Source organism: Opisthocomus hoazin, chromosome 2, assembly GCF_030867145.1.
Source record: "Opisthocomus hoazin isolate bOpiHoa1 chromosome 2, bOpiHoa1.hap1, whole genome shotgun sequence".
Classification (NCBI taxonomy): domain Eukaryota; kingdom Metazoa; phylum Chordata; class Aves; order Opisthocomiformes; family Opisthocomidae; genus Opisthocomus; species Opisthocomus hoazin.
The window spans coordinates 75,268,853-75,293,742 of record NC_134415.1 but is presented as its reverse complement, the minus strand read 5'-3'; the positions used below and the strand labels follow the sequence as shown (position 1 = coordinate 75,293,742).

At 45.8% G+C, this 24,890-nt stretch overlaps 1 protein-coding gene across 3 annotated transcripts in view; it reads left to right on the top strand.

Annotated features, from left to right (window-relative positions):
• The first annotated feature begins 15,000 nt into the window (after positions 1 to 15,000).
• Positions 15,001 to 24,890, top strand: part of DCBLD1 (discoidin, CUB and LCCL domain containing 1) — a 48,521-nt gene continuing 38,631 nt past the window's right edge. For all 3 annotated transcript variants that reach the window (XM_075414166.1, XM_075414167.1, XM_075414165.1), the window contains exon 1: positions 15,001 to 15,356. In XM_075414166.1, the coding sequence (XP_075270281.1) occupies positions 15,110 to 15,356 (247 nt within the window). In that variant the 5' untranslated portion in view covers positions 15,001 to 15,109. The remainder of the gene's footprint in view (positions 15,357 to 24,890) is intronic.

Genomic DNA, 24,890 nt, shown 5'->3' with positions numbered 1-24,890 from the left:
TCCTGAACTGTTCCTGGATATTACTTGGGCTAGTGCTGACATGGACCAAAACCAGCCAGGGGTAATTTGAACAGTTTAACAGTCGATCTATGTGGTCACTCAGGATTAGGAATGCTGCTGGGCATGGCTAGTTTAGATGTAGCCCACGTAAATATCTGTGTCTAAGTTCAATCTTAAAAAAAAAAAAATAATTGCATTTAATTTTTCAACACTTTTGGGCTTTGCTTTGCTTTTTAGTGGGAGCATAAAAGGAGGGATCAAGTTAAGATCCTGGCGAGGAATGTAATCAAGATGCATCTGAAAGCCTGAAGAAGTCAGCAGACACATAAAAATGTTGACATTTGGCTCAGGGCAAGGAAATTTGGCTGCTATTAAATACACATAACTAACTCTTTCTTTATAACTGGAAAGATTTACAATTACTTATGCTGATAGTTCTTGTCAGTGAGAATTTGCACATTCATATAAGTGTAGTACATGCGTACCTTGCACAAATGGGCTCTAACCATTACTACAATACAGATAGTCAATACAGTAATAACGTTAAAGACATTGTTCAAAATAACATCTCGTTTTATGACACAGAAATTTTTCTTACACTTCCAACACTGTTTTCCACCAGGTGTCACTGTAACATCCCATTAAACCAGGACCTTCAAAGAAAAAGCAGCACTGAACTGTTTCCTTCTTTATGTTCCTTCTAACACACTTACCAAACAAATACTAGCAGTCACCTGAGCCTTCGGATTTTTTCACCTAAATCTCAAGAATTATTCAGGAATAGAGTATTCATGGGCTTTAGAAATCTAACTTTAAAAGGAGGGTTTGTAAAATCTGTAAATGATGGGGTACATGTTATTTTTAAGGGCATCTCTTCCATAAAACTGCATCCTGGCACAAAGTGAGGGATCCAAACTGTGTGAGAGATTATTTATAAACCTTGTCGTTTCTATCATAAATCTACTTACAGAACATAATTTCCTGCATTCCAAAGTGCAGGACAGAGAGAGGATCTGCAAGGGAGAAGACTCTGAACGAGGAGAAAAATAGTGTAGCGAGCAACAGAGAAAAGCAGACTCTGTTACAATTCCCCACCTGAACAGCAGTATACACCAGAGCACCCTGCAAACTGTGCATTCATCTTTCAAACTCCATTGAGAGCAATAGAAATATATACAGACAAATGATCAGCCTTTATAGTAAAGAATATAGGCTATTATATCTGGGGGAGAAAAATGCACGTTACTGCCAGCAAAGCAAGTAACTATCATCTTCTTTATACTTGTAAAGATAAATCTTTCCTGTATGTTTGTGCATATGTATACGTGAACGGTATCATACAAGCCGCCTAACGATCTAAGACACAGAGCTTTAGGGCTCTGCTGCACTTATAACAGAAGATTGAAATCGTTGGCTCAGGGTGGGTTGGCAGCCTCCCCTAACATACACCTCAGTGCACAGGCACAAGGTGTTACCCCTACAGCCAGAGGGATCAGGTAGAAAGCAGCTTCTGGGCTGCCAAAGGTTATAACCCAACACGTTAACACAAACTGATGCCAGCTTCAGGTTGTTTTCATACTCCAGAGCAAAAGCTGCCAAATTTCAGGGCAGCTCCCAGCTGAGCCAGTCCAGGAGCCATGCCATCATCCCTGCCACAGTGGCAGCAATCTCCATCAGAAAGGTAGGCCAAGCAGCTCAAGGTAATACTCACTCCTGCCATCTGATTTTAATCGGCTCCCATGTGCCAGTCAGGCACCTAAAATCTCGTAAAGTGAAACACATGACCGTGTGCCACCATTTAAACACATCTGTACCTAGTTTCACAAAACCACAGCACACAGCAGCAATTGGAAGGACCGCAAAAACAGAAAAGGGGATGGCTGAGTGGCTGAGGAGGCAAGGAGGAGGGCACCCAAAGGCCCTAGATGTCTATGTCTAGTTTGGACTGCTTGTGTCCAGTTACGTAGCACTAAAAATTCCTTGAGTTAAACCGCATTCATGAGTCCTGTCTTGAAGTGAGGGGAGGGGGGGAAGACGGTAAGAGGAGAGAGAGAGTAAATCCCACAGCCAGCCTACAGGGCAGGGCAATGAAAAGCAAAATCTCAGCTTCTACTTGTCGTTTTCTAACCCCTTTGTCTTGTGGGGTAGCCTGTGAAAAGATATGCTGATGTGAAGCGCTCACTAGTGCTGACAGATTTTCACTCTTTTCCAAAGATCACAGATTACCGTCATTTTCCCTCCAGCAATGGGTCCTCATTAGCTTTTGAATTTCTCAGTAAAGTAAGTGAACAAGGACCCAAAGGGCAAAAAGCTTCCCTCCACTGCCCCTGCCTCCCTCCCCTTTCATTTGTTAGTGCAACTGCTAAGGCAGCTGTTTGTCTGGCTGTAGTAGCCAGTCGGTCAGGGAGTGCTTTGCATGAACTGAGGGAAGACCATGCAAGAGAAACCCGCTGGAGTCTGGCTCAAGATTTATATCTGTCTCTGCAGATTAGAGTAGTGGGGTTGGGGAGGAGGGAGAAGCAGACTGCTAAACTGGATCAAATTGGAAAGACAGTCATGCATGAGATACTTAGCTAAACCAGTCAGGAGACAGGGATTTGCTTCTATTGATCTGCAGTAATGATGACTAGAGAAATGTCTCATTAAATGATGTACAATGATGGAGTCCACACTAGGCAAATTTGGGCTGTGGGGATTAACAATAGCAAGAGATGTGAAAGCCAGGCCAAGACAGAAAATATGAGGAATGCTAAAGGTTAACAAGGGTCCATAAATATGCTGTTAAAACATTCAAATCTAAAACTAATAAACAAAACAAACCAGAAAAAAATCACCTATATCAGGGCTTAATAAACTACAGTTTTGTAATCATCCTGTATGACATCAGGGGAGAAAGAGAGCTAGCACGAAGTGACAATAAAAACCTCGATGTTAAGTAGATAAAGCTTACACTGCTTTTTGTGTTGCTTTAAAGAGGATGGGTTGGCAAGGTATTTGCAAGGCTCCTTAGCGATTTGCTTAACTGTATCATTTATTAGGTAAATCTTCTGATTGTTACTAACCAAATGTGCAGCCTGAAATTTGAAGGAAACGAGAGTTCAGCATACACAAGTAGCAGACAGGGCAACAGTGTAGCTGTAAAATGGCCTGATGCAGCATATCTGAAAAGGACCGCATGGGAAAGATGTGTAAAGGCTTTTAGAGAGGAACAGAAGGAAAGATTTCACACTGCAGAAGGACTGACTTACTGGTCTGAGCATGTAGATCAGTGTATAAGAAGATATAAAGCCAAGATTGAGAGAAAAAGACAAAAGGAGCAGAAGCAGTAGTACAGACCACACGATCTTTGTAGAGATCCTCAGAACAGTCAAATGTTCAGCCTGCATAAACATCTCTCATAAAAGGCTTTACCTCTAACACCTCCTGGTTTCCATGGTATTCCAAAACACCTGAACATTTAATCTCCCAGTAGTCTCATAAAAAGAAATTGCTCATCCAGCAATCCAGAAGAGAGCCCATCTGCATGGAGTTTGCTACTGCTGGAGAAGCAACAGTGCTCGTCATGGAAGGCAGGAGTTAGCGGGGGCTGTACTTGACCATTTCAATCACCTGTCTGTGAAAGTGTGTTGATGGAGAGCTGTTTGGATGCACCGCTCACTAACCTTTCTCCAAATTCTAGAGTTGCAGTCCCTCTCCCACTAAAATCTCCTGGTCCTCTCTCCTTGGCTGAGCAGTGCTGCTGGTCCACAGGAACAGGTAGTTCCCCTTCTCCTCAGAAGCAAAAGCAAAGTCACTCACAGTAATGAAAAAAAACCCCAAACTTCTTTAAACAAGTTCTCTAAAATGTTTTTGAGCGTCCAAAAGACAAACACAGGGTTGTTGCAAACAGCTGGAGCTATGTCTGATCCGTTCTTGTTTCAGGGACATGGAAACATTCCCTGGGAAGAGCGTGGTGAACTGGAATAACTGACATGAGAAATCCTGGGGTTAGTAACCCAGCACGTCATTTCCACCCGCATTAAACCAGTGAAAAGGTAAATGCTGTGGGAAAGCCAGTGCTTTCTCTGGACTCGCTAATGGGTGCCAGCGCCACAGGCAGCCCAGTCGACTCAAGATTTTATCCTCTGAGGGTTTCAAGCCTCTTTGGAGTACCAGCAGCGGCCATGACGTGAGAGGCAGCCTTTCCCCAGGAGGCAGGGAAGGCCTGAGCGTGCCTCCACAGCCCTCAAATTCAGATCAAACCCTGCTGAGAGGCGGCTGGTGCTGAGCCCCGCAGCCGTGTGCCCGCTGCCCAACTCTGGAGACTCGTGCAGCTTGGTCCCTTTGCCTGAGCACAGGTCCCTGGCGACAGCCATGCTGTTTTAGGGTATCCCCGAGGTGCACCCAGGGCTGGCAGCATCTGAGCATCATGCACCATGAGGGGGACCCAGGGCAGGGCCTGGAAGCCAGCGTCTGTCCCACCGCCCCAGGCAAGAGCAGGGCAGCCGGGGTGCGGGGACAGCCCCATCCCCGGGCATCGGACACCTCCCTGGGGACGGGGACAGGCCAAGGCCAGGCTGGGATGTGGGCCCGTGGCTAGGACAGGGAGGACAGGCAGGGCAGGGCTGTGGGAGCTGGAGACCGGCCCTGCTGCCGCATCGCTGGGGCAGCGGCTGATGGTCCTGGGGTTCTGACCTGGGGCCCTGGGCCATGGGCAGAGGGTTAGCTCCAGGAGGCCGGGCAGGGACAGCCAGGCCTGGGGTGCCCTCAGGACCCAGCCAGGCAGGTGTCACCCCAGGGCAATGGAGACCCCTGCCCTGCTGGACCAGCAGCTGGGAGGCAGGAGGATCATCCAAGCATCTCAAAAGGCAGAAGGTGCCTCTGTTTAGGCCACTGAGCCAAGCCTGACATCTCCATCGACCGCAACAGCAGTCACCTGCATTTAGATGGATTGATTTTAAATTAATTCTAATGCTTTAAACAGCCAGAGTGTAATCTGTCCCCAGCTGCGTGGCCTGCCCCTCATGCTGGCACTGACATGCTGCCAGCCCCACAGCAAAGCCGTCGCTCAGGCGTCAAACCAGCTTTAGCTTTTCCTTGGCTGAGGGATTTTCCTGACGGCTGAGGGAAGTTTCCTTCCTGAGGAAGTTTTCTTCACCGGGAAGCCTGGCAGACGCCAGAGCAAGGGGGGGGGGCAGGTGTGCAGAGCTACGCCCGAAAGCTTACAGCGCGGGGGCGCACCGAGGCTGGGAGGATTTACCCCTCTGTGGAAGAGAGCTGCCCCGACATTTTACCCCCCCTTTCCCTCTCGCCAAGTTCCCAGACCTCAGCTTCCCCTGCCCCAGCGGCGCAGTCCTTCCCCCTTACACCAGCTCTGGTGATTTTCTGATCTGCTGCTGAGCTAATTCAGGTCCCCAACACAGCAGAAAGCCATTCCTGTTGTTGTCAAGAAAATGTCGTGCTGGCTCAGCAAGTTGAATCTGCTTGACACAACATCAGGTGAGCACCTGGCGGAGGGGAAGCCAAGCCAAGAAAGGGACCCTGTGACCGGACTGATTTGAAACTTCACTCGAACAGCTGCTATTGTTCACTAAATTTAGGTCTGAGGATAGATCATTGTCCCTTAATAGAGAGAAGCCTGGGGATGGGGGTCTGCTCCTCATGATGTGTTTCATTGCGGTCTTGCACAATAGAGCAGTGACCTCTCTCTGCATTATGATAATACAAATAATAAGAGTTGGCCTCTAATTGTGAGCACATCTGGACTCCCTAAAGATATGCAAAACAATGACATGCTTAAGCAGTAACGACAAGTACTACCTCAAGGTAAAGCAGGATAACAGAGGAGAAGCATTAAACAAAGGATGTCATACTTGTTCATATGTTTATGCTCCCAAGATTAAAAATACAAATTACCCTATGAAAAGCATATAATTTTTTTCAGTATTACTTGCGTGCACAAACACTAGCACAGGAACACACACCCTCTTCTAATGCTGAAGGGGGTCAGCGGAGCTCAAAGAAGAAAGAAAGTCACTAGAAAGATAAAACCTCTAGATCAAAACAGAAGTAACAGAATTACTCACTTTAAAAAAACTGATACTGTAATGACTGTTTTTGAGAAGATGCTTCTGCATTATTTTCTTTTCCAGCAATTTTTGGGACATGGACTAAATTACACACCAGAGAAAGTCTATTCTGTGAAAAAGGCTAATGTGCCCTTTTGCAGTAATCCACAGCAGAGACTGCAGAAGCGACCATATCCTCTGCAGATATTCATGTTCATGGACTGGTGCACTGGTGGATACCGCAGTTTAAGTGAAGGCTGAACAGCTAAGGTGCAGGCACATGCTCCCTTCTGCTGCTCTGCAAACTGAAGAAATTGAGCAAAGCAGAGAGCTATGGGTACAGCAATATCTACAAACACTAAGGCAAGATCCATCAGAACCTGGAAAGTAAGGGCCTTAAGGAGCACTCTGCACTGCTGTCAGCACAGGCTGCCCCAGTAACTTCAAGGTGCTTTAGATCAGGCCCAAGAACTAATCTGAAGGCAGAGACTCTGCCCAAGCAGCACTGCTAAGTAGTAATGCTTCCTTTGGCAGAGCTTCCAGGTCCAGAAAGAGTGCCCAGGCACGTACACTTTAATGTCTGCATGTCAATCAAAAGAGTTTACTGCTTTTTTGCACACGATTTTCAGATAAAGACAGTACTTATGAGAAATTTGCTATATGTGTATTTCTACAAGACCAGTAAAACAAAACAGCCATAAATATTTCTCTTGTGTAGCAACAAGTTAGCCTTCACTCGGTAGAATGGCTGGCTCCAAATGTTATCACTGTTTTCTGACTGTGGTATCTCTGTCGAGCTGTTTTTATTTCTTTTGGTTCAATGTTTGCTCTTTTATTACATTAATGTAATTCCACAGATCAAAACAACAACAAAAAAATCCCCGGGACACTAACATAGAACAAGGAACATCAAGAAAAAATACTGATTTTAAGATTCAAGGAAGTAAGTAAAGGTTCATGGTCCATCATAACAAGCCTCTGCAAGCAGCAGAAACCAATGTGGGATGACCTACACGTGCTCCAACAGTTGTCTGTAACTCAGAGGACGCTGAAGAGCAGCTGGGCTCCCCATTCCTGCTTGTTTAGCAGTGGCTGAACTGGCAAATGGAGAAGTCGTGATTCACCATCTTGCCAGTGATAGGAGTGGATAGTGTGACACAGAATACTTGACCATCAATTTTCAATGGCTTTGCCTCTCTAGATCCCTAGTAATCATGGCGTAATGGTGGCAGTGTGGGAGAGGGACCAGGTAACACAGTGAGAATTAATCAAAATCCATTTGATCTCTCTGTTTTCCAAGTAAAATCTACGAAGTGAGTCAGAAAAGCAGTCAACAGTGCTGACATAAATCCTGATGATTAATATAACATACTTGTCTTTTTTGAAACAGAAGGTCAAATACCTAAAAATACATAAAAAGAACAGTATTCAAATATAGAAAGCAGAAGTCTGAGCCAAAAAGATTATGGCTACCCTTGAAAAGGTTCTGAGTCCTCATAATTCCCAGAAGAACAGGGTGCTGTCTGAGAAAGTCAGAAGCTTCAGGGACTCAGGTCCTCTCGAGAGATAAGAGGTATATGTTTCCACTGAGGACTATACCAGGTAATTATTACCAGGGTTAGTTTCGCCTTGGTTTGAGCAGTCACCAGCACAGCCTTAGCTGTGGCTGACTGTGCCAGCACTGTGCTCACTGTTTGGGTGCATCCTGCACCCTTTTGTGCCCCACTAAGCCTAGCCGCCCCACAGCATCTCCTCTGTGAAGCTGTCTGTTTCTCTGGGCACATGAGGAACTGTGACTGGGTAGTGGGGATCGTTGCAGGGACCGTGGACACACACAGGTATTCTTGGCCAGGGCTGGTCATGCCAGCGGAAGATTTCCTTGTTCCTAGGTGCTCAGCGCTGTTTGTCCACTGGAGGAATCTCTTCAGATGAAGCCAGCTGTGTTCACTCAAACCTTTTAAGCTGCTGTGCACAAACGTGTACGAAACAGGTAAGAAAACACATCTACTGCAGAGCCCTAAAAGTGGAAACTCAACATGTCCAGGCAGCAAGGGTTAGAAATGAAGATCAGGAAGCAGAGCTGCTCACCCAGTGAAATCCTGGCCCCAGCCCTAACGTCCAGTGCAGGCGAGCACCCCGCGGGAGGTGAATTCCCAGGCTAAGTCCACACAGGCAGTCAGCCCAACCCCACCACCCTGCACCAAAAACACCCCCATGCTCAAGGGAAGGAGGGCAGATCACGTCCAATTTTGGTGGACAAATGTCATACAGGATATAAAGCAAACAATTAAAATACAGGCTGAATTTAAATCTAGGGGGTAGACCTAACTAGGTCTCAGCTACTTGTACTACATTTCAAAAAAGGTCTTTAGGGCCATTTGTGAGCCCTGGGGCCAAGAACAGCCAGCAGTATGCACGTGTGACTAAGAATACATGACTAAGAATACAACATCTTTAATGAAAAGAAGCAGACAGAAGGACGCCAAAAGTTCTTACTTAGAGAAATTATATTGTCCACACAAACCTAATTTTAAGTGATAAAAATTCTCAATTACTGATCATTTATTATTATGAGGAATAAATGTTTAAAGCTGATTTGCGTGTTCACCAGCCTGCTATGTTTACTTTCTATTACCCAGTTATCTTTGACAAGGAACCTAAGGTAGGCTCTATATTTCTTTATTTCATAGACAGGTGCAATAATACATTGAATACTTTAATTAAAATATAAGAAAGTATTCAAACTCAAGCCCATACTTTTGTGAAATTATTTTTAAAAAGGCCCAAAGGTCTTTACAAAGACAGAAGACTTTTGATCAGTTTTTTAGGTTTAATAAATAGCCTGGCCTTAAAAGCAATTGACAGTGAACCCTTAAACTATATATACAGTTGAAATCCGCAGCTGTGACAGTTATGAATTACAAGAATTTGACCTTGTAATTCATTGGTGTAATGCCCCGATGCTATGTGGAAAAGTTGCACAAGAAGCTTTTTCTCCGCACATAATGATTATTGCAGATTTATGAGCCATGCCTCCACTATGCATAACTGGCTTACTTCTGTGAAGCTCCTGAAGACTGCAGACTTCCATAGGGCCCAAAGTGAGCACAGCGGGGGGAAGGGAGCACAGTCTCATACATTGCTAATTACTAAATTACTAAGCATGACTGCCATCCCTCTCTCTTCAAAGAAATCAATTGCAGGGAAAGAAGGCCTTCTCTGGACTTACTTTTCAACTCCTGAGGCTTTCTGCCTGAGTTCACATCACACCCTGCAAGAAAACTTCAACGCAGTATGAGCACCTGAAATTAGGAAGAAGGACTAGATCTGGTGCAAACTGGATGATTTCTGTTAAATCGGGCAGTCATTCAGCTCATGCTTGTATTTGCTTTCAGCTCCCTAAGCTCTTACCCGTATAGTCGGGGGTTTACTGATCAATAAAATGGCATGTAAACTGCCCTCTCCAGTATTCATGAGAATAAGTGCCACACTCACTATATTAGAAATGGGTAAACTCTGCTTACTTGCATTCATCTTCCATTACTCTACTCTTTTTTCGGAAGAATATAATTAGACTGATTGCTGTCTTTACTAAAAAGGCATGTGATTCAAACATAATTGGTTATTCCTGGAAGTGACCACATATTGCCTCATCTTTTGCACAAGTAATTTCTTAGCTCCTGCTTGCATGGAGCCTCATAAACATGAGTAAATGATTAACACTAGTTGTTTCTCATGAAAAAAACCGCAGACAGTGCAAATTCAGCTGCAAACTCCCCCTCAAAAAAAAAACCCAAACCATGCTACTGTTAAAAATTACTTTCTACCTATCTATTAAGGGGAAAAAGTTGTTATTTTTAAAATGTCTGAGGGCTAATACCTTACAGAAACAGGAAAACTCTTTAAAACACCTACAAAAAGCAATGAGAGCTTTGTCACTGACAAATTGATCAAGGATGCTGCCAACTAGTAAGTTATGAAATAGTAGGCTCTGTTTTGACAAAGAGTGTCATGAATCTCTAGATCATAATATTTTTCAAGGCAACCCTAAAACAATATGTTTAAATGAAAAGGAACATTCTGCCCCATATTTCTTGACAGAATTTAAGGCGGCAGCATGGCACGTCTGGTTGTCTGTCTTCAAAATCCGGATGATTAGCAACTCTATTTCATTTCGCTTGAAAGTAAGAAAAATTCTGACCTAAGACTATCAAGCAGCTGTGAGAAACTGCAGAATATGTGGCAGTGGGACAGATGATTAGTCTTCAGCTTGATCTCATAATTACATCATAATAGGTGACTTGATTGGATAGGTTACAGTAATTAGAGTGATGAAAAGTGCGCATTCATCCCCTATATGGCTCTCATTAGAGTTACACCCAACTGCTGCTGTTGTGGTGAGTGAGGCTGTGTATCTCCTTGGCATCCAGTCACCCCACAGGCATCCCCTGCCAGCGCTGGTAAGGGCCCTGCTACCACTCCCGCCTGGACACCACCTGTCGTTCTCTGCTGCTGCAAATAAATGACCGAAGTCTTGAAGCCTGCTGCAGTTTGGTTTTCTCTCCTGGAGATCATTATACGAATTTATTGCCTTCAATTTCTTCTTCTGTGTTCTTAAAGTCTAAGAATATTTATGGTCTCTCCCGCCTGAGGATTTTTGCTACCAGTGTAATTGCATAACGCCAGTATTACAGTTCCGACTCATCCATACGGGTGTGGGCACTGACCTGTGCCAGTGCGAGCTAAACTGCTGCTTCTGTCTGAAGTTCTTTTTCAGTCCGATTTTCACCTGATGTTTCCCTTAATGAAGCACTCAGTCATGACATCCTCTTAGTTACTGGCTCAGAACTACTTGCGAAGTGGAAATGTTATTTTACTAACAACTCCTTCACTGCTGTGCATTTTCACCCATGGAGAAGGATGCTTACAGTAAGCAAGGATGGAGGTTGCTAAGGTGAGCCTCACCAGAACCAAGGCTGGCTCTGATGAGGAGAGACCAGTCCTGCAGTGTGCTACAAATGGAGAAGACCTTTTCTGCAGCAGTAGTTACGTGAACATCCAGAAGCCCAGAGGAGTCCTGAAGGTTAGTCCATCCCCAGCTGGTTTAATGGCATGCAGACCTCAATAGAGGGTGGTGTTATACAGGCTGAAATGTCTCCCCTGCTGCGTAGGCACGGCCTTCGCCTTCCAGTGACACAAACACAGCACAGCGTGCTGTGTCCATTAAATGCTCTACATATACAGAATAATTCAGGTGTCTCTCAAGGAACTTGGCAGACTTTCTAAGCCATGCTACAATCTCGCAGCAGCACTGACTTTGCTGTAGCCTAATCATTTTCAGCAAGGAGGGCTCCTTGCACATCATATACAAATGTTGAATCTAGACACATCTTAGGCTTTTACCTTATATGTTTTATTTTCTGGTTTCTTATACAACTACCACATGCACTTCTGGCAGAACACAGTACCTGAACACACAGAGATCAGCAACCAGAGCACTTTGTTCTCAGCTTTATCTTGTAAATTTGTTATACTATTTGCTTTGCACTAATGAAAATGCAAAACCTGTCGCATGTATAAAGACCGTTAAAAGGCCTCCCAATCTGCAAGCCATCCTTCTGCTAAATGACGAGATTAACATACCTCTCAATGTCTAGAATTGTTCTTGCGCTTTGTGACTTGTGACCTTGGGTCCTCTCCACCTCACTGGGCCTTACGATTCCTTCCCCTTCTTCTATACAGTCAGCAAAGAAAGTGCTCACAACTTCTGAAGAACAGGAACTTTCCTGTCAGCTGCACAAAAGCAAGGCTACTCCATTAAGATGAAACTTAAACCTCTTGGTATAAATTAGGGTTTTGGCTTCTTCTTTTTTATTTTCCCCTAAAACAAATGCATGAAACAAGATGCTTTTGAAAGAAAGTATGTATACAGTGTCAAGCTTGCAAGATAAACTTAGGTAAACTCTTCAGTGTGTTTTTCCTTCCTCGCCTGCCCCTTTCCCCAGTCAAACTATCAGCTTAACATCACACGAGGCACACAAGGACTCATTAGATGCTTCAGTTCTGCTAAGCAGAAGCTCTTTCAGTGTGTGTTATATACAAGTATGTAACAGTATATAACAAGTACAGATAAGAAGGTAAATTCATGAAGCTACAGACTGTACAAGTCTACAAATGAAGCCTGGGTACGTCCCTGACATACTGACCAACCACCTTCTAAAGTGTTTTGAGCCAATTTTGTCCTGAAGTCCTGTCTTGCTCTTCTTTCTGAGGCCAGACATCTGTGGGGTAAAACCATAATTTGCTTGCAGGTGGCTGCACGGTAAAGGTATCTATATGACGACTGCTAGATGAGATACATTATCTAGCTGTAGGTGACTCAGTTAATACTATTTGAATTAAACATACAAAATACTCCTAACTTGTGTGCTTGGAAAACTACTGTAAAAGAAGGGCACGTGCTTATGCTAAAAAGTAACCTGTCTACATGCTTGGGTGAATCCTGTCTCTTTCAGATTGATATGGTATTAGTGACCCAAACCAGCTGCATGAAGCTGTCAGAAGTGGTCTGCCAGCGAGTTTTCATGTTGTGAAACTCCCATTGTGTGACACCCCCACAAGTCCTTAGTCAGGCTCAATGTGTGCCTTCTTTCTGAATTAATCTTTTGCCTTGACTCAAAGCCCTTGCCTTTAAAATTCTATTTGTTTAAAAGCTGGCTTTAATTCTCCTCCTTACAAAGGGAAATTTGGAAAAGTACACATGAACCAATGTAGCAATGTGACAGAGGTTACGCAAGTCCTTGAATAACAGCTTTGAGAGCTATAGACTACTTCATTCATCTTAATGACTATTTAATCTTGGAAGCTGACAGTAAGTTCCTTGCCTACAGCATATTGAAAACTGGCAGGGAGAGGGCATGATAAAGCAATGTGAATTTAATAGCAAAATAAATAATAGAGAAGCTACTGCACTGATTGTGTTATTCATTATCCTACCGAAGTCAATAGGAAACCTGTGCTTCCAGCACCTTCTGGAAGAGGTGAAGTTTCCACCTGAACGTTATAGACATTTGCAATGGAAAACAAGTGGCCTTGAACAAGCAACCAGCTCCTGCTGAGCCCAGGATGGTGAGAAGACTGAAAAGGCGACCTTCCTGTACAGCCAACTCCTTCACCAACTGCAAAGGAAAACAAATACCTCTCCCAGGTATTTTACAGCCCTGGTCTCAAGGGCATAACTTATCAATTTACTACAAATCGTCAGAATAAAAATAACTGTGAAGGGAATTATTCTCTAGCTATCTGCCACAGAGGGCACTGCCAAGCCTCCAATGCCCAGGAGAAGGAGAAAGCTTTCTTTCCCGATGTCTGCCAACCCACCATCCCCCTCCTTACAAGCCTCTGAGAGGTGTGAGGCAGGCAAAAAACATTTTGGCTTTCCAAGGCTGCTAACTTACCTGTACCAACTACCAACCCCCCAAGTTCTGCTGAGAGCTCAGCACTAGCAACACTATCTGCGAGCACCACGGCAGAGGTTTTCGCGTGTCGAATTGCCCAAGATCACCAGACTCGGTTCATCGCAGCACTGTCTCCGTGAAATACTTGGGGTTGTCTTGCAGGAGTTTTCTGCCAATATTTATCATGACCCTTCACAAATACAGCTACAACCTGGTGCTGTTATTCAAGAACATATTCTAGCTCTCAGCTGATGGAATGCTGATCAGCACGATTCCCGGTACCAACCCGTGTGGGACTGACTGGATTTGGTTGCCTGCTGAAGCTGATACAAAACGCTGTGTGCTCTTACGCAGTTACACAGTTTCTCAATAACTGCAACTCCTTCACAAGTGATATATGTCTGTATAGTCCTATTTCTCTCCCTCATGTTTTCATTTACGTTGGGTCTCATTTGAAGGTTTTGAACCGGGATTTGGTATTGGGGAAGCTATTTTCCACAACCACAGTATTTTTACCAGTTCTGTCGTCTTTTTAAATCCAGTCTTGAGGCTGTTGCAGAGTTTGACTCTCTCTCCCCTTCCCCTCCATGATCACCCTCTTTTGTATGGATTTGTTCCCGACAATCTGAGACAAACACAGTGACAGGCCACTCTCACTCGAGTGGACACACTGCTCTTTAGAAGCCCCTCGGCTCCCAGACTCTTGCAGCGAGTGACCCACCACAGCCTCCTCCAGCCAGAAGGGTGCTGGCATTCACTGGGGAGGTCCAGCTAGGGTTACTCTGACGGCGAAACCGCCGTGGTAGTGAACGCTCTGCCTGACACCACCTCTAGCGTTTCAGTCTAGATTTCAAACTCTCCTTTCCAAAGAAGGGGAAAGCCTCAACTACTAAAAACCTGTGTTAAAGACACGTACCAAGCATGCAATGTGTCGGACACATGGTAAAAAACATGCCTGAATTCCTATGGTGTCCAAAAAGTTAAAAAAAAGACATTAACTCTTACAAAACAAGAGCTCAGTTAGAATAAAGGCTTACTAAACTTGACTTTTTCTAAACACTATAAAATCTAACAGTTACCAGTCGTCTCTAGGACATGCAAGTCAAGCACGCACTCCAGTTTATCACAGCAGCTGCCCACAGCATCCCTTAAAAACAACCCGTAATCAGTCAGCCCGGAGCTTTACCGCACGACAGCCCGCAGACGCCACACGCGTCCCGCACCCCTGCGCGGACACGGCGCCCCGGGAGCGGGGGACAGGGCCGGGAGGCTCCGGCACAGCCCAGCCCTGGTGCGGGGGCCGGACCCCCCGTGTCCGCCTCCGCGCAGGCACCCCTCGGCCGGCGGCGGGAGGGGAGGGGAGGGGAGGGAGGGGAGGGGGAGGAGGGGGAGGAGGGGGGGGAGGAGGAGGAGGAGGAGGTGGCACCCCTCCCCGCAGCCCAATGGGAGCCGCGGCACTTCCCTCCCCGCCGCTTCCTTTCCCCGCCCCCGGCCGCGGGCAGGGGACGCGGGAGTCGGCCGCGCTGCAGCCGGGGCAGCGCCGGGGCCACAGGCAGCCCCGCACGGCTCCTTCGCCTCTGCAGAAGCACCTGCGGGGTGAGAGGGATGCCGGGGGGAGGCCGCCCGCCTCCGCGGGAGCGCGGGCTGGCCCCGGAGCCGCCCCGGCGAGGAGGAGGAGGAGGAGGAGAGGAAGAGAAAGGAGCGGGAGGGGAGCGGGGAAGTTGTGCCTTGCCCGCCCCGCCGAGAGCCGGAGTCGTGGGCCCCGCCGGGGGGGCGCGGGCCGCCCCCTCGCTGCTGCTCTCGCTGCTGCTGGGGGCCTCGGCCCCTCTCTGGCTGCGGGCGGAGAAGCTGGGTGAGTCCGGGGGGAGGGAGGGAGAGAGGGGGTCCGGCGTGCGCGGCCGCGGGGGTGCGCCCCGAGCTGGGGGCGAGCCCTGGGGGGCTGGGGGGGGGGGGTGTCTCCCGCCGCCTCGCCCCGCAGCTTCGCGGGGCTGGCTGTAGTTGACCTGGTTAATCCTCGCCGGGTTTGTCGCTGCGGGATTAACGCGGTAACCGGCCTGACGGTGAGCGTGTGTTACGGATTCCTTAAGCGTTCGTTAATTAGGACTTTTTTTTCTTTTTCACTTAAAGAAGTGGGAAAAAGTCTGCGCAAGTCGCAGGCGGGGAGCGGCTGCCGCGGTTCCCGCTGCCACCGGGGTGCCCGGCTCCGGCCGCGCCCGGCAGCCCCGGCCGGGACCCCCGGCAGCCCCGCGGCTGCGGTAACGCGGCCCGCCGCTGCGCTCCGTGCCCGGCGAGTCTCTGCGGGGCTCCCGGCGAGCCCCCCGTGCAAGCCCCAGGCGGAGCTGGCCGCCCCCGCCCGGGCGGGGCGACCTCTGGGCCGCGGCCCTGCGTGGCTGCTGCATCCATCTCAGAGCCGAGTTCTCGGGGGGCTGCTGGCAGAACAGTTCGCGCTGGGAGTCAAGCAGCCTAACGAGCTTGACAACGCCTTCGGGTAAGTGAAGAGTCCCCGTATTGATTTTCCAAGCCGGCTGCGAATCCCAGGTTAGCGTTGTGTCCAGGCAGTGGTACAAAGTGCTGTGTTTGGCTGATCTGTACCGGTTTTTCCCATAACTTCGTATTAATAGAGATGTCTGATCCGGATCCCCACAGAAGGGAGAATTTGGTACGAGTTGTGTCACCTTTCCACTTTCCAGCTTCTTGCCAGCTTCGCTGTGCTGTCCTCAACCTGTTTCCCCGTTTTGAGACTCCAGCTTGCGATGCTCCGGGAAACGCTTACGTAGCAAAGAGAAAATATTCCCTCAATCCCCTCTTTTCATCAGTGTTTTGGGATTTTGTTTGTTTATTTGTTTCCTCTTTCATCGATGTTTGTCTCGCATGTGATGACATCGAGGAGAAAGTAATTTGGAGAGTGAGAAATAGTAAGCTTTCTGGGAGTTCTGGGGCTTGAAGTGCATGCAGTGACACTAAGCAAGCAGTGAGTATGAATCCTGCTCCTTGTCTGTATTAGTTGGTAAAAGCGCTGACGCTGTATTCATGTTAAAAAGGTTTCTACTATCAAACCAACAGCGTGGAAACACAAGTAGTGTTTTGCCTGGTTCTCTTTGGACCGAACTCGGATTGACAAGATAGTCTGTCCAGTGTCTAGAACGCAGAAGAGATTTTGTCCCCGGTGTTTCCGTTCTCCTCAGGGGGGCAGTTAATTCTATGTGTTTGTTTATTGATATTACCCTATAAATTAGGGGCTAAGTGTTCTGAAGTCGCACCAGTGGTGAAAGGAGATAAGGATAAGTGGATGCAAACTTCCTGTTACACAAGCTGCTTGACTCGATTTAAAAGTTGTAATGGAGCACGAGAAGTGCCAGAGCGAATCAGGCTCGAGTTTCAGCTAATTCTGTATCTTGTCACCACTGGTGTCTCCCACCAGCTGGTTCGAAGAAAGATGGCGCTGGTTTAAATATACGGATGTAAAAATACTCATTTTTAAAAATAAAGTAGTACATTTTTCTGGCTTCTCATGAGCTGGCTGCGCAACCTGATTTTTTTCACGACCAGCTCACCTTCCTCTTCGTTTTTTCCTCAGGGATGCTACAGAAGAAGTATGAAGCTGCTGTTACAGCTTCTGTTCTCTTACTGAAGTTTTGAATTAAGGAAGGGCCTCTTTCTTCACAGTGGCTTGGTTACTTCGTAGCGTGGCTCTTATCCGAGTGTGACTGTGCAGAGTCAGGTGTCAGCTCTTTTTCTGCTCTTGGAGCCGTGTTAAAAGTGTGTGTTGTCCGACAACATCCATGAGACGGGGAATGTTGTTCTTCATACAGAGCTGGTAGGAAAGGCTGAGCGCTTAGGGAACTGATTTTAATTAAAACACATATATAGGCTTAGTAGGTCTCACCTGGGGACAAATATCACATCTGTGACTGTGCATGAGTCAAAAATAGCTTTGGGGTTTAGAATAAAAGGTTCTTATTTTCCCTTTTTATTCTGCCCTGTGCTGACCTTAACTTCTCTTGTGGTTTCGGTTGCCAGTTCTTTGCTGACAACTGCAAAATATACCTTGTTCCCCGCCTGCCAACCTCGTGCAGACGTGCCTGACCTGGTATCTCTTCTCAAATCTCCTTCCAGCCGTTTGAACCCAAGGCAGAAGGGAGGCAAATCCTAACACATTATCTTTGCCTTTCACCGTTCTCTGGTTTGTCTTCCAGTCTCATTGAGCAAGACCTTGAGCCGTGTAATTGTGGGCAGCAGATACCTAAATCAGAGTTGAATCTGAGTCTTTTCTTCTCAGGGTTCTGAATCATCTGCTGTTATGTTTCTGGCCAGCAGGACTTACAACTGACCTGGGGGTTGGTTGGTTGTAGGAAGGCATAAGAAGAATGGGGATTTTACTCTGTTAAGCATGAGATTTAAGCCACTGCTCTTGCTGTAACTCATTTATTTTCACTTCAAATAAAGCTCAGCGATGAAACTAGTTCATGTGGGATTTGCAGATCAGCATCCGAACATGAACTTTGTTTGCAGTATTCCTGGGTCTCTTGACGGTTGCACCCAATGCCCCGTTCGAGGAATCGATGGGCAGTAGACTTCTAAACATTTTGAGGCGACGCTGTTATTGAACGTGACAACAGCACATGCAGTAATTATAAGAGATTATGCCTGTTCTCAGGGGCTTCTACAAAGCCCGTACCAAAGAATATTGGTGTGATCGTGCTAATCCACTTTGCATGCCCATTTCCAGCAGTTTGAAATGCAGATAGAGAAGAATCTTTCTCGTACAACACACACACCCCCCCCCCCCCCCCCCCCGTTTCTGAATATAAGTGATTGGTAAATTTTCAGTTTGTTTGCATTTTGTCCTTATGTCTGCTTCCTTCCTTGGCTCCCTCTATCTCGCCTTGTGAATGCTGACTGGAATTGCTAACGAGGGAGGCAACAGTTTTCCGGTTGCAGTTCATAAGCAACGCGTGTACCCACCACACGAAAACTGCAATGTTTTCAGTCGCACAGGCTTTGCTATAAATAGCTCTAAGCCCTTTATATGCACTTCTCTTTAGGTTGTCAGGGGACATATTTCAAACAAAACTGGAGACAGGGAGGCCGCTGGGAGCCTCAAAGGAGGGAGGAAAAGATGCCTTGGGAAAGTTGTTGTCTGCACATGCAAGTAACATGCGTGGCTGCTGAATCATATTTCGTGTAAATTATTGATTTGCATATGCAAAAATACATTAATTTATGTTTATCAAAGCTGTGTCACCTTTAGTCCACTAGAGCTACATGTCTGGCACACTAAAAATTGGTTTGAAAAACAGTGACTTTGAGGATGGTTACACTACTGTGTAGATACCTGAGGTACCTTCTCAAAGACATTCTGGTTACCAGAAGTAGTGTAGTTTTGAAAGCCCATCTAAGCTAAACACACCATGCCGAGAAGTGTGGCCCTGAAGTCGGGCGCTGAAGTCCTCAGCATAGACATTGCTGTAGTGCGGGGCCGGCTGTATCGTATCAGATGCTCTCCTGGGGCATGTACTCATCAGCACATGGGTTTGCACCATCTGCTAAGAATAAAACAAGCCAGACAAAATCAAAATAAAATCCTTCCGACTGGATTCAGTGGAATGGCATTGGATCCCAACTATCTGCGATAAAAAATGTTGATAGCGATGCATCAGAATGAGCACACAGCTTCCCCCAAACGGTTTAATTAGGTTTACAACTGGGAGTAGGAAACTTCAAACTGGGACAATCTACTAGTGATGTTTAAATAAAAAATGATAGTGGTTTGACTAGTTTTAAGCATATACAGATATCTTAATTTTTGTTGTCAGAATAAATTATGAACTATCTAATTAAAATCATTTTTGTCTGTGAAAGTTATGTGAGTGCTAAAGCCACGTTTTTGAGGTTGGCTGGACGCTTGCATGTAGAGAGTCTGCCAGTAGTTATGGTTAGGATTGTTGATCCTCTATAATTAAGCCTGGGAGCTGAGAGTGTTACGAGGAGGAAACACTTTGCTCTTTCATTCCCTCTCTCCCTGTCTCTTCTTTCGACAGAGCCAGGACCTGCCTCTTGGGAGTTTCCTTCTAAGATGTGAAGGCTTAGTGGTGCTGGTGGTGGTACTTTCTCATCCTTGCTGAGCAGGATTTCCAGTCCCGGTGCATCCTTACTCATTGTTTCCATTTCCCTGGTGGGATGGGGTTGCCGCCTGTGCACCAGCTCTGTGCTGCTCCTCTGAGAGGCAGAGGGAAGGACGAGGGTGCCCAGGCTGTGCTTTCTTTGCCTGTCTCCCAAGAGCTTCAGTAAAGGTGCTCTCAAGTGCCGTGGAGAATAAATAGGGAAGGCAGAGCAAGGCAAGGCTAGAAACCCACATCCGGGGCCTCCTACAAGATCAGGATATTCATTTTGATGTTTTCTATCACACGTGTAGGTGCAAGCTGCTCCTGTAATTACAATAAAGTTCATCAGGCATTTGATAAAGCTCTAAAATGTTGTGTCTTCCCTCAGCTGCTGTGGAAACCTTGTTTCCATCACAGTTTTAATCTAAGATGTTCAAGTTGCTGGCACTTTCACCGCAAATTGTTCAGCAGTATTGGATTTCAGTCTAATGCTTTGACATTAAAGTTGAAGTCATGTTGATGTCATCTTCCAGATGACATCATGAATAAAAATTGTGTTTATTTGTTTTGTTTCAAATTACGAAAACACGTGGGGAATTCTGGATGCGATCCCTCATGCTCTACAAAGGCCTGTGTGTCCTGTCAGAAATCAGACAAAACCTTTCTTCATGATGTAGTAAGGAGAGACCTCAAAACGCTGGAAACGTAGGTGGCTCTCTTCCCCCATCCCATCAGAATGGCTTTGTTACATGCCTGAGCCTTGTTGTTGCAGCTGCGGTAACTGTGCAGAAGGGAGCCATGCGGTGTCTGCCCAAAACCGCTTACTTGTGTTTTTCTCTGGTGCCACACCAGTTCTGTGTTGGTGGGTTGCTTTGCTTTAATAGTCAGCTATACCTGATTCATAAAATGAACTTGGAACAAAAAAAAGTCCATTTTATCCTCCTGGTATGAAAAAAAATGTATTTTAACCTGTCAAATACATTCAAAGATCCTGCAGATCTCTCTCCGCTTGGAATATTTGACAGCAAGGTCCGTGGCTAATGCTGAAACCATTGCCCTCCCTGTTGTCCCAGCTTGCTCCCAAAGCCAGGGGTTTGTATTGTCCCATATTTCTTGTGTCAGCATGGTACGGGGGAATTGAAGTTGAAATGCCTGGGAGCCGCAGAGCTGAAGGCTTTAAAACAGAATTTCAGTGGATAACCTGTGATATGAAGTGTTGTGCCGCGTGCAGTGAATACTTGGGTGGTCGTGTTAACATTTTCAGACCCAAAGAAGAGCCAGCACTTGCTGATCTAGTAGTGTTTTGTCACAGACAGAAGAGGCGTAGTTAGACTCATGGTCCTTAAAAGAGGTATCTAAGAACATATTGATTTTCAACAAGTGCTACTGCTTGTGTTTTGAAAATGAATTTCCTAAATTTTTTTACATGAAATTCAGTCTCTGTGTTCTTTAGGTGGAAAGCAAAATAACATTGTATCAAAACAAGTGTCGTGGTTACACTGGGATATTCACTCTCTAGATGAGTGAAAAACTGTTCAGACCTTTCTGCTATACCCTGTTTCAAAACTTGAGAATGTGATTGTTTGATGCTACTGCTAATAAAGAAATCCAGCCAAAGAAAATGAAATTATGGAGTTTCAGTGAGAGTGGTGTACACAGGGTGGCATAAAACATTCTCTTCTGCACTATTTTTCCCATCCATTTGAAAATACCTTTCATGCAGTCTCGTGTCCGTGTGTCAGAGAAGACACAGAAATGACGTTGTGGATCATATACTGCACCACGGCCAACGCTATAGTACTTAAGTAATGGTGTGGTTGCTTTCCTTTCTATTTTTTTAATTTCAAATATCTTTCACAGCAGCTATATGTAACTCCAACAAACTAGAGAGATTACAGAATTTCCTGGTTTGCAGAGCCTCTGAGCGTACCGTTCTGGTCAGTACCTTGATGACAGGTCTCGGGCAGGCTGGTTGTGTCAGAATACTGAAAAAAGGCATTTCGTGCTTTCAGTGCTCCAGGTCAGAAGCGTGATGTAGGTCTTTGACCGTATCTTGATCTTAGTTCGGTTAGTTTTTGCTTCCGTTTCTGCTGGAGTTGCAAGGGATCACTTGTTAGATTGCAATAACCATGGAGGAGATAGCTAGTTTCCTAGAAGGTGGGTGTTGGCTGAGGCAAAAGGCAAAACAGAAAATTGCGTGTTGCTAATAAGTGGCAGTTATAGTTTCCATTGCAAACTAATCAATTTTCTCTTGAGTATTTATTCATTTATACCTCGGGGATAATGGTGGATTTGCATAATTTGCTTTGAGAAAAACGGTCTGCTTTCTGTTGTCCTTTCTTACTAGCAAATCACATATTCCATCTAGGTATACAGGCAAAAAAGGTGCACATGTGATTTCTCAAGTAAGCCGGGACAGGTTTGATTTCAAGAAGAAAGACCACCCTTAATCATTGATAACTGTCAATCTTGCCTGACTTGTATCATGCTAGCAAGGGAATTACATGTTTAAAAAAGGAGGGTAGTGCTTTTATTCTATCATATTCAGCCACTTCCTCTTACCCAAATTAAAGCTGTTTTGAAATCTTGCCTTCCCACCTGCTACTGTAACTGGAACAGCTCTGCTTCAGCCTTTCCTTACCCTGGTGTCTCTGAATTTCCTGTCCCCGTGGGTTTGTCAGCCCTTAGCACTGCTGTGAATATTCCTATTCCTGTGCAACCCAATATTCGAGTCTCACCCTGAGCTTGCAGCATATGTTTCCCACACAGTCCAAATTCAGTGCAGTATACTGTAAGTTAATCTCCAGTAAAGCATAGCGAAGAGAAGAACCTGGGAAAAAAACAGATGGAGAAAGTAGAGCAAACAATTTGCATATATATGATATGTCTCTCAGTTAAGATTAGCATTTCCTACTTTGCCTGAAAAGCCCTTAATAAAAATCCAACTGTACGTTTGCCCCAAATCAGCAGAAGATGTGGCCTAATGGCACAACGTCCCCCCCAGCACGGGGTGGGAGGGGGCTCAGTCCCCTGCTGTAGCCCCACGTCCCTGCCGTGTTGCTGGGGTGCTGAGGGCAGAGGAACAGGGATGAAACCCCTGTGCGTGTGATAATTGTTCCCCATAGCCTTTATAGCACTGAAGCTTCACCAGTGTCCTGAGTTAGTCTACGTGGGCAGCTGGTGGAGGAGCGTGACCGTCTCCCCATTTATTTACAGCCGTTCAAGTTCCTTCTGAGCGTGCAGTTACAAGCAGTGCTTGGGCAGTGAGGTGCTCGGTGCCTTTTCAGCATCTCTTTATTTGAGGTGCGTAATGTGGGTGTGTATCTGAAAGTGGGCACGTATCTGATAGAAAACAAAAAAATCAACTGTCCTTTTGCAAGAAGAGGACCCTACGCTCAAGGTTGCTCTGAAATTTCTATAAATGTGTAGCTCCATTCTCGTTTCTGTTTCCAAAAACACACAGGCTGTTAAAATGTTGAGGTGGTCAATCACAGCAATATGCCACATCTGTAAGAGAAAAGCACTGACAAATATTAAATGCAGCTATGCAGGGAACAAATAAATAAATAAATTAAAAATTACAAGTCTCTTTTGTTGCAGCAGTTAAAAAGGCATAGAAGTTTTCTCACACCCACAAGCTTGAGAGTGCTGTGTTTAGAGTGCTGAAAAGCAAATTCCAGTGCTGAAACTCGCTTCTCTGGAGGACTACATTTGGGTATACTGCCGAAGTCCTGGAAGCAGTGACTAAAACATACTTATTTTTGACATGTACTCCGGCACTGTCTGTCTTTCACAGATTGTGATGGAACCAGATAGTGAGCCTGAAAAGCAAAGGCAAACCTAGTTTGCTGCTATTTATGGGTATGTAACAGAAGCAAAGCAAGAAAACTGTATGATGCTGTTTACGTTTTTGTGTAAACTTTGTCCCATACGTGTTGCAGGATCTTGTTCTTTACAGAATGCAGCAACTTCTTAAACCTGTGTCCTCGTAAATAGTTCGTAGAAAGGAACTACGAGGCTATAACTACCGTTCTTTCCTTTGGGCACTGTGATTTCTGCAGTCGTCAGAATCATCTTGTTGCTGAGGTCTCATGCATAAATGTAGCCAGGCAGTGTTAGGCTTCATCCTGACAGAAGTCCCTAAGATTTGATTAAGCAGGAAAATTAGTCAGGTCTTTATGGATGCGGTGAAAGTGGAAGAGTTTTGGTATGTGAGCTTCTGGTGTGCATCTGTGTTGGTTGAAGTAAGGCTTGCTCTCCTACTTGTGAAGGTTGCAAACCAGAAAGCTGAGTGTAAAGTTCCCTCTTTAGGGGAACATGGCTTCCTGTTGATGGAAGAAGTTGCTCATAAGGAGATTTCTGCTTGCTTTTGACATTTTAGCAGCTAAATAAATAATATCTAAGGTCTTGCTAGGTTTTTGTCTTTGCAAATTTCTGCAGAGATGAGAGGTTTCTGGGCTAGTAAAGGCTGCCCAGGTTGGTTGTGGTAACCCAGCAAAGTCACTGCCATGTAGGTCAGCATAGCTGGAAAGATTTCCCTGGCTGCTGGCATATAGGTGTGCCTGCAATTGCTAAAAAAACTAACTCTGAAAAACGTTAGTACAATTGTAAGCTACTTTGCTAGATAAGGCGCTTAGAATGGTTGTCAGGGATTTTTTTTCTATACGTGATGATGGTGATCCAACTGGTTGCCAAAAGGACTTGTTATACATTTGAGGCTGGCTACAGGGGACACCCTGAGGAAAGCCAGCGCCCCCCCCCCCCCCCCCCCCGCTGCAGCCCCAGCCGCTGCGGGGGCGATCGCAGCTGGGCCCATGGTGGGAATTGGTGATTTATGGAAGTGCTGCAGAACCAATTGGAGATCATTTGCTGCTTTCTCATTCCTACTTTAAGAGGGACATTACAGTAAATAATGTCTGTGAAGAGGAGGGAAAAACACCCTGTGGTTTGTTTGACCTCCTTCTCCTTTTGCATCCCTTTGAAGTTGGTAAGTAAATAATTTGGGCAATGAAATCAGCACTCCACAATGTTCCTTTGTTTCTTCTGCTGCTCTACCTTCCCTTCCTGCTCTCAGCCCTCCTCCCAGCCACTGCTTGCTTAGCTTGGGCAGCAAAATGGGTGTCCTGAGGAGCTGCTGCAGCACAGGGGTTAAACTGTTTCCTGGGAACCTAATGGAGTGAAACAAATTAAAATGCAATTCAAAGAAAAGGTTTACACAGTATTTATTTTTCCTTTTGCAGTGGGGCATACTGCAAAGCGATATCTTTCCCTTGGAAAGATAT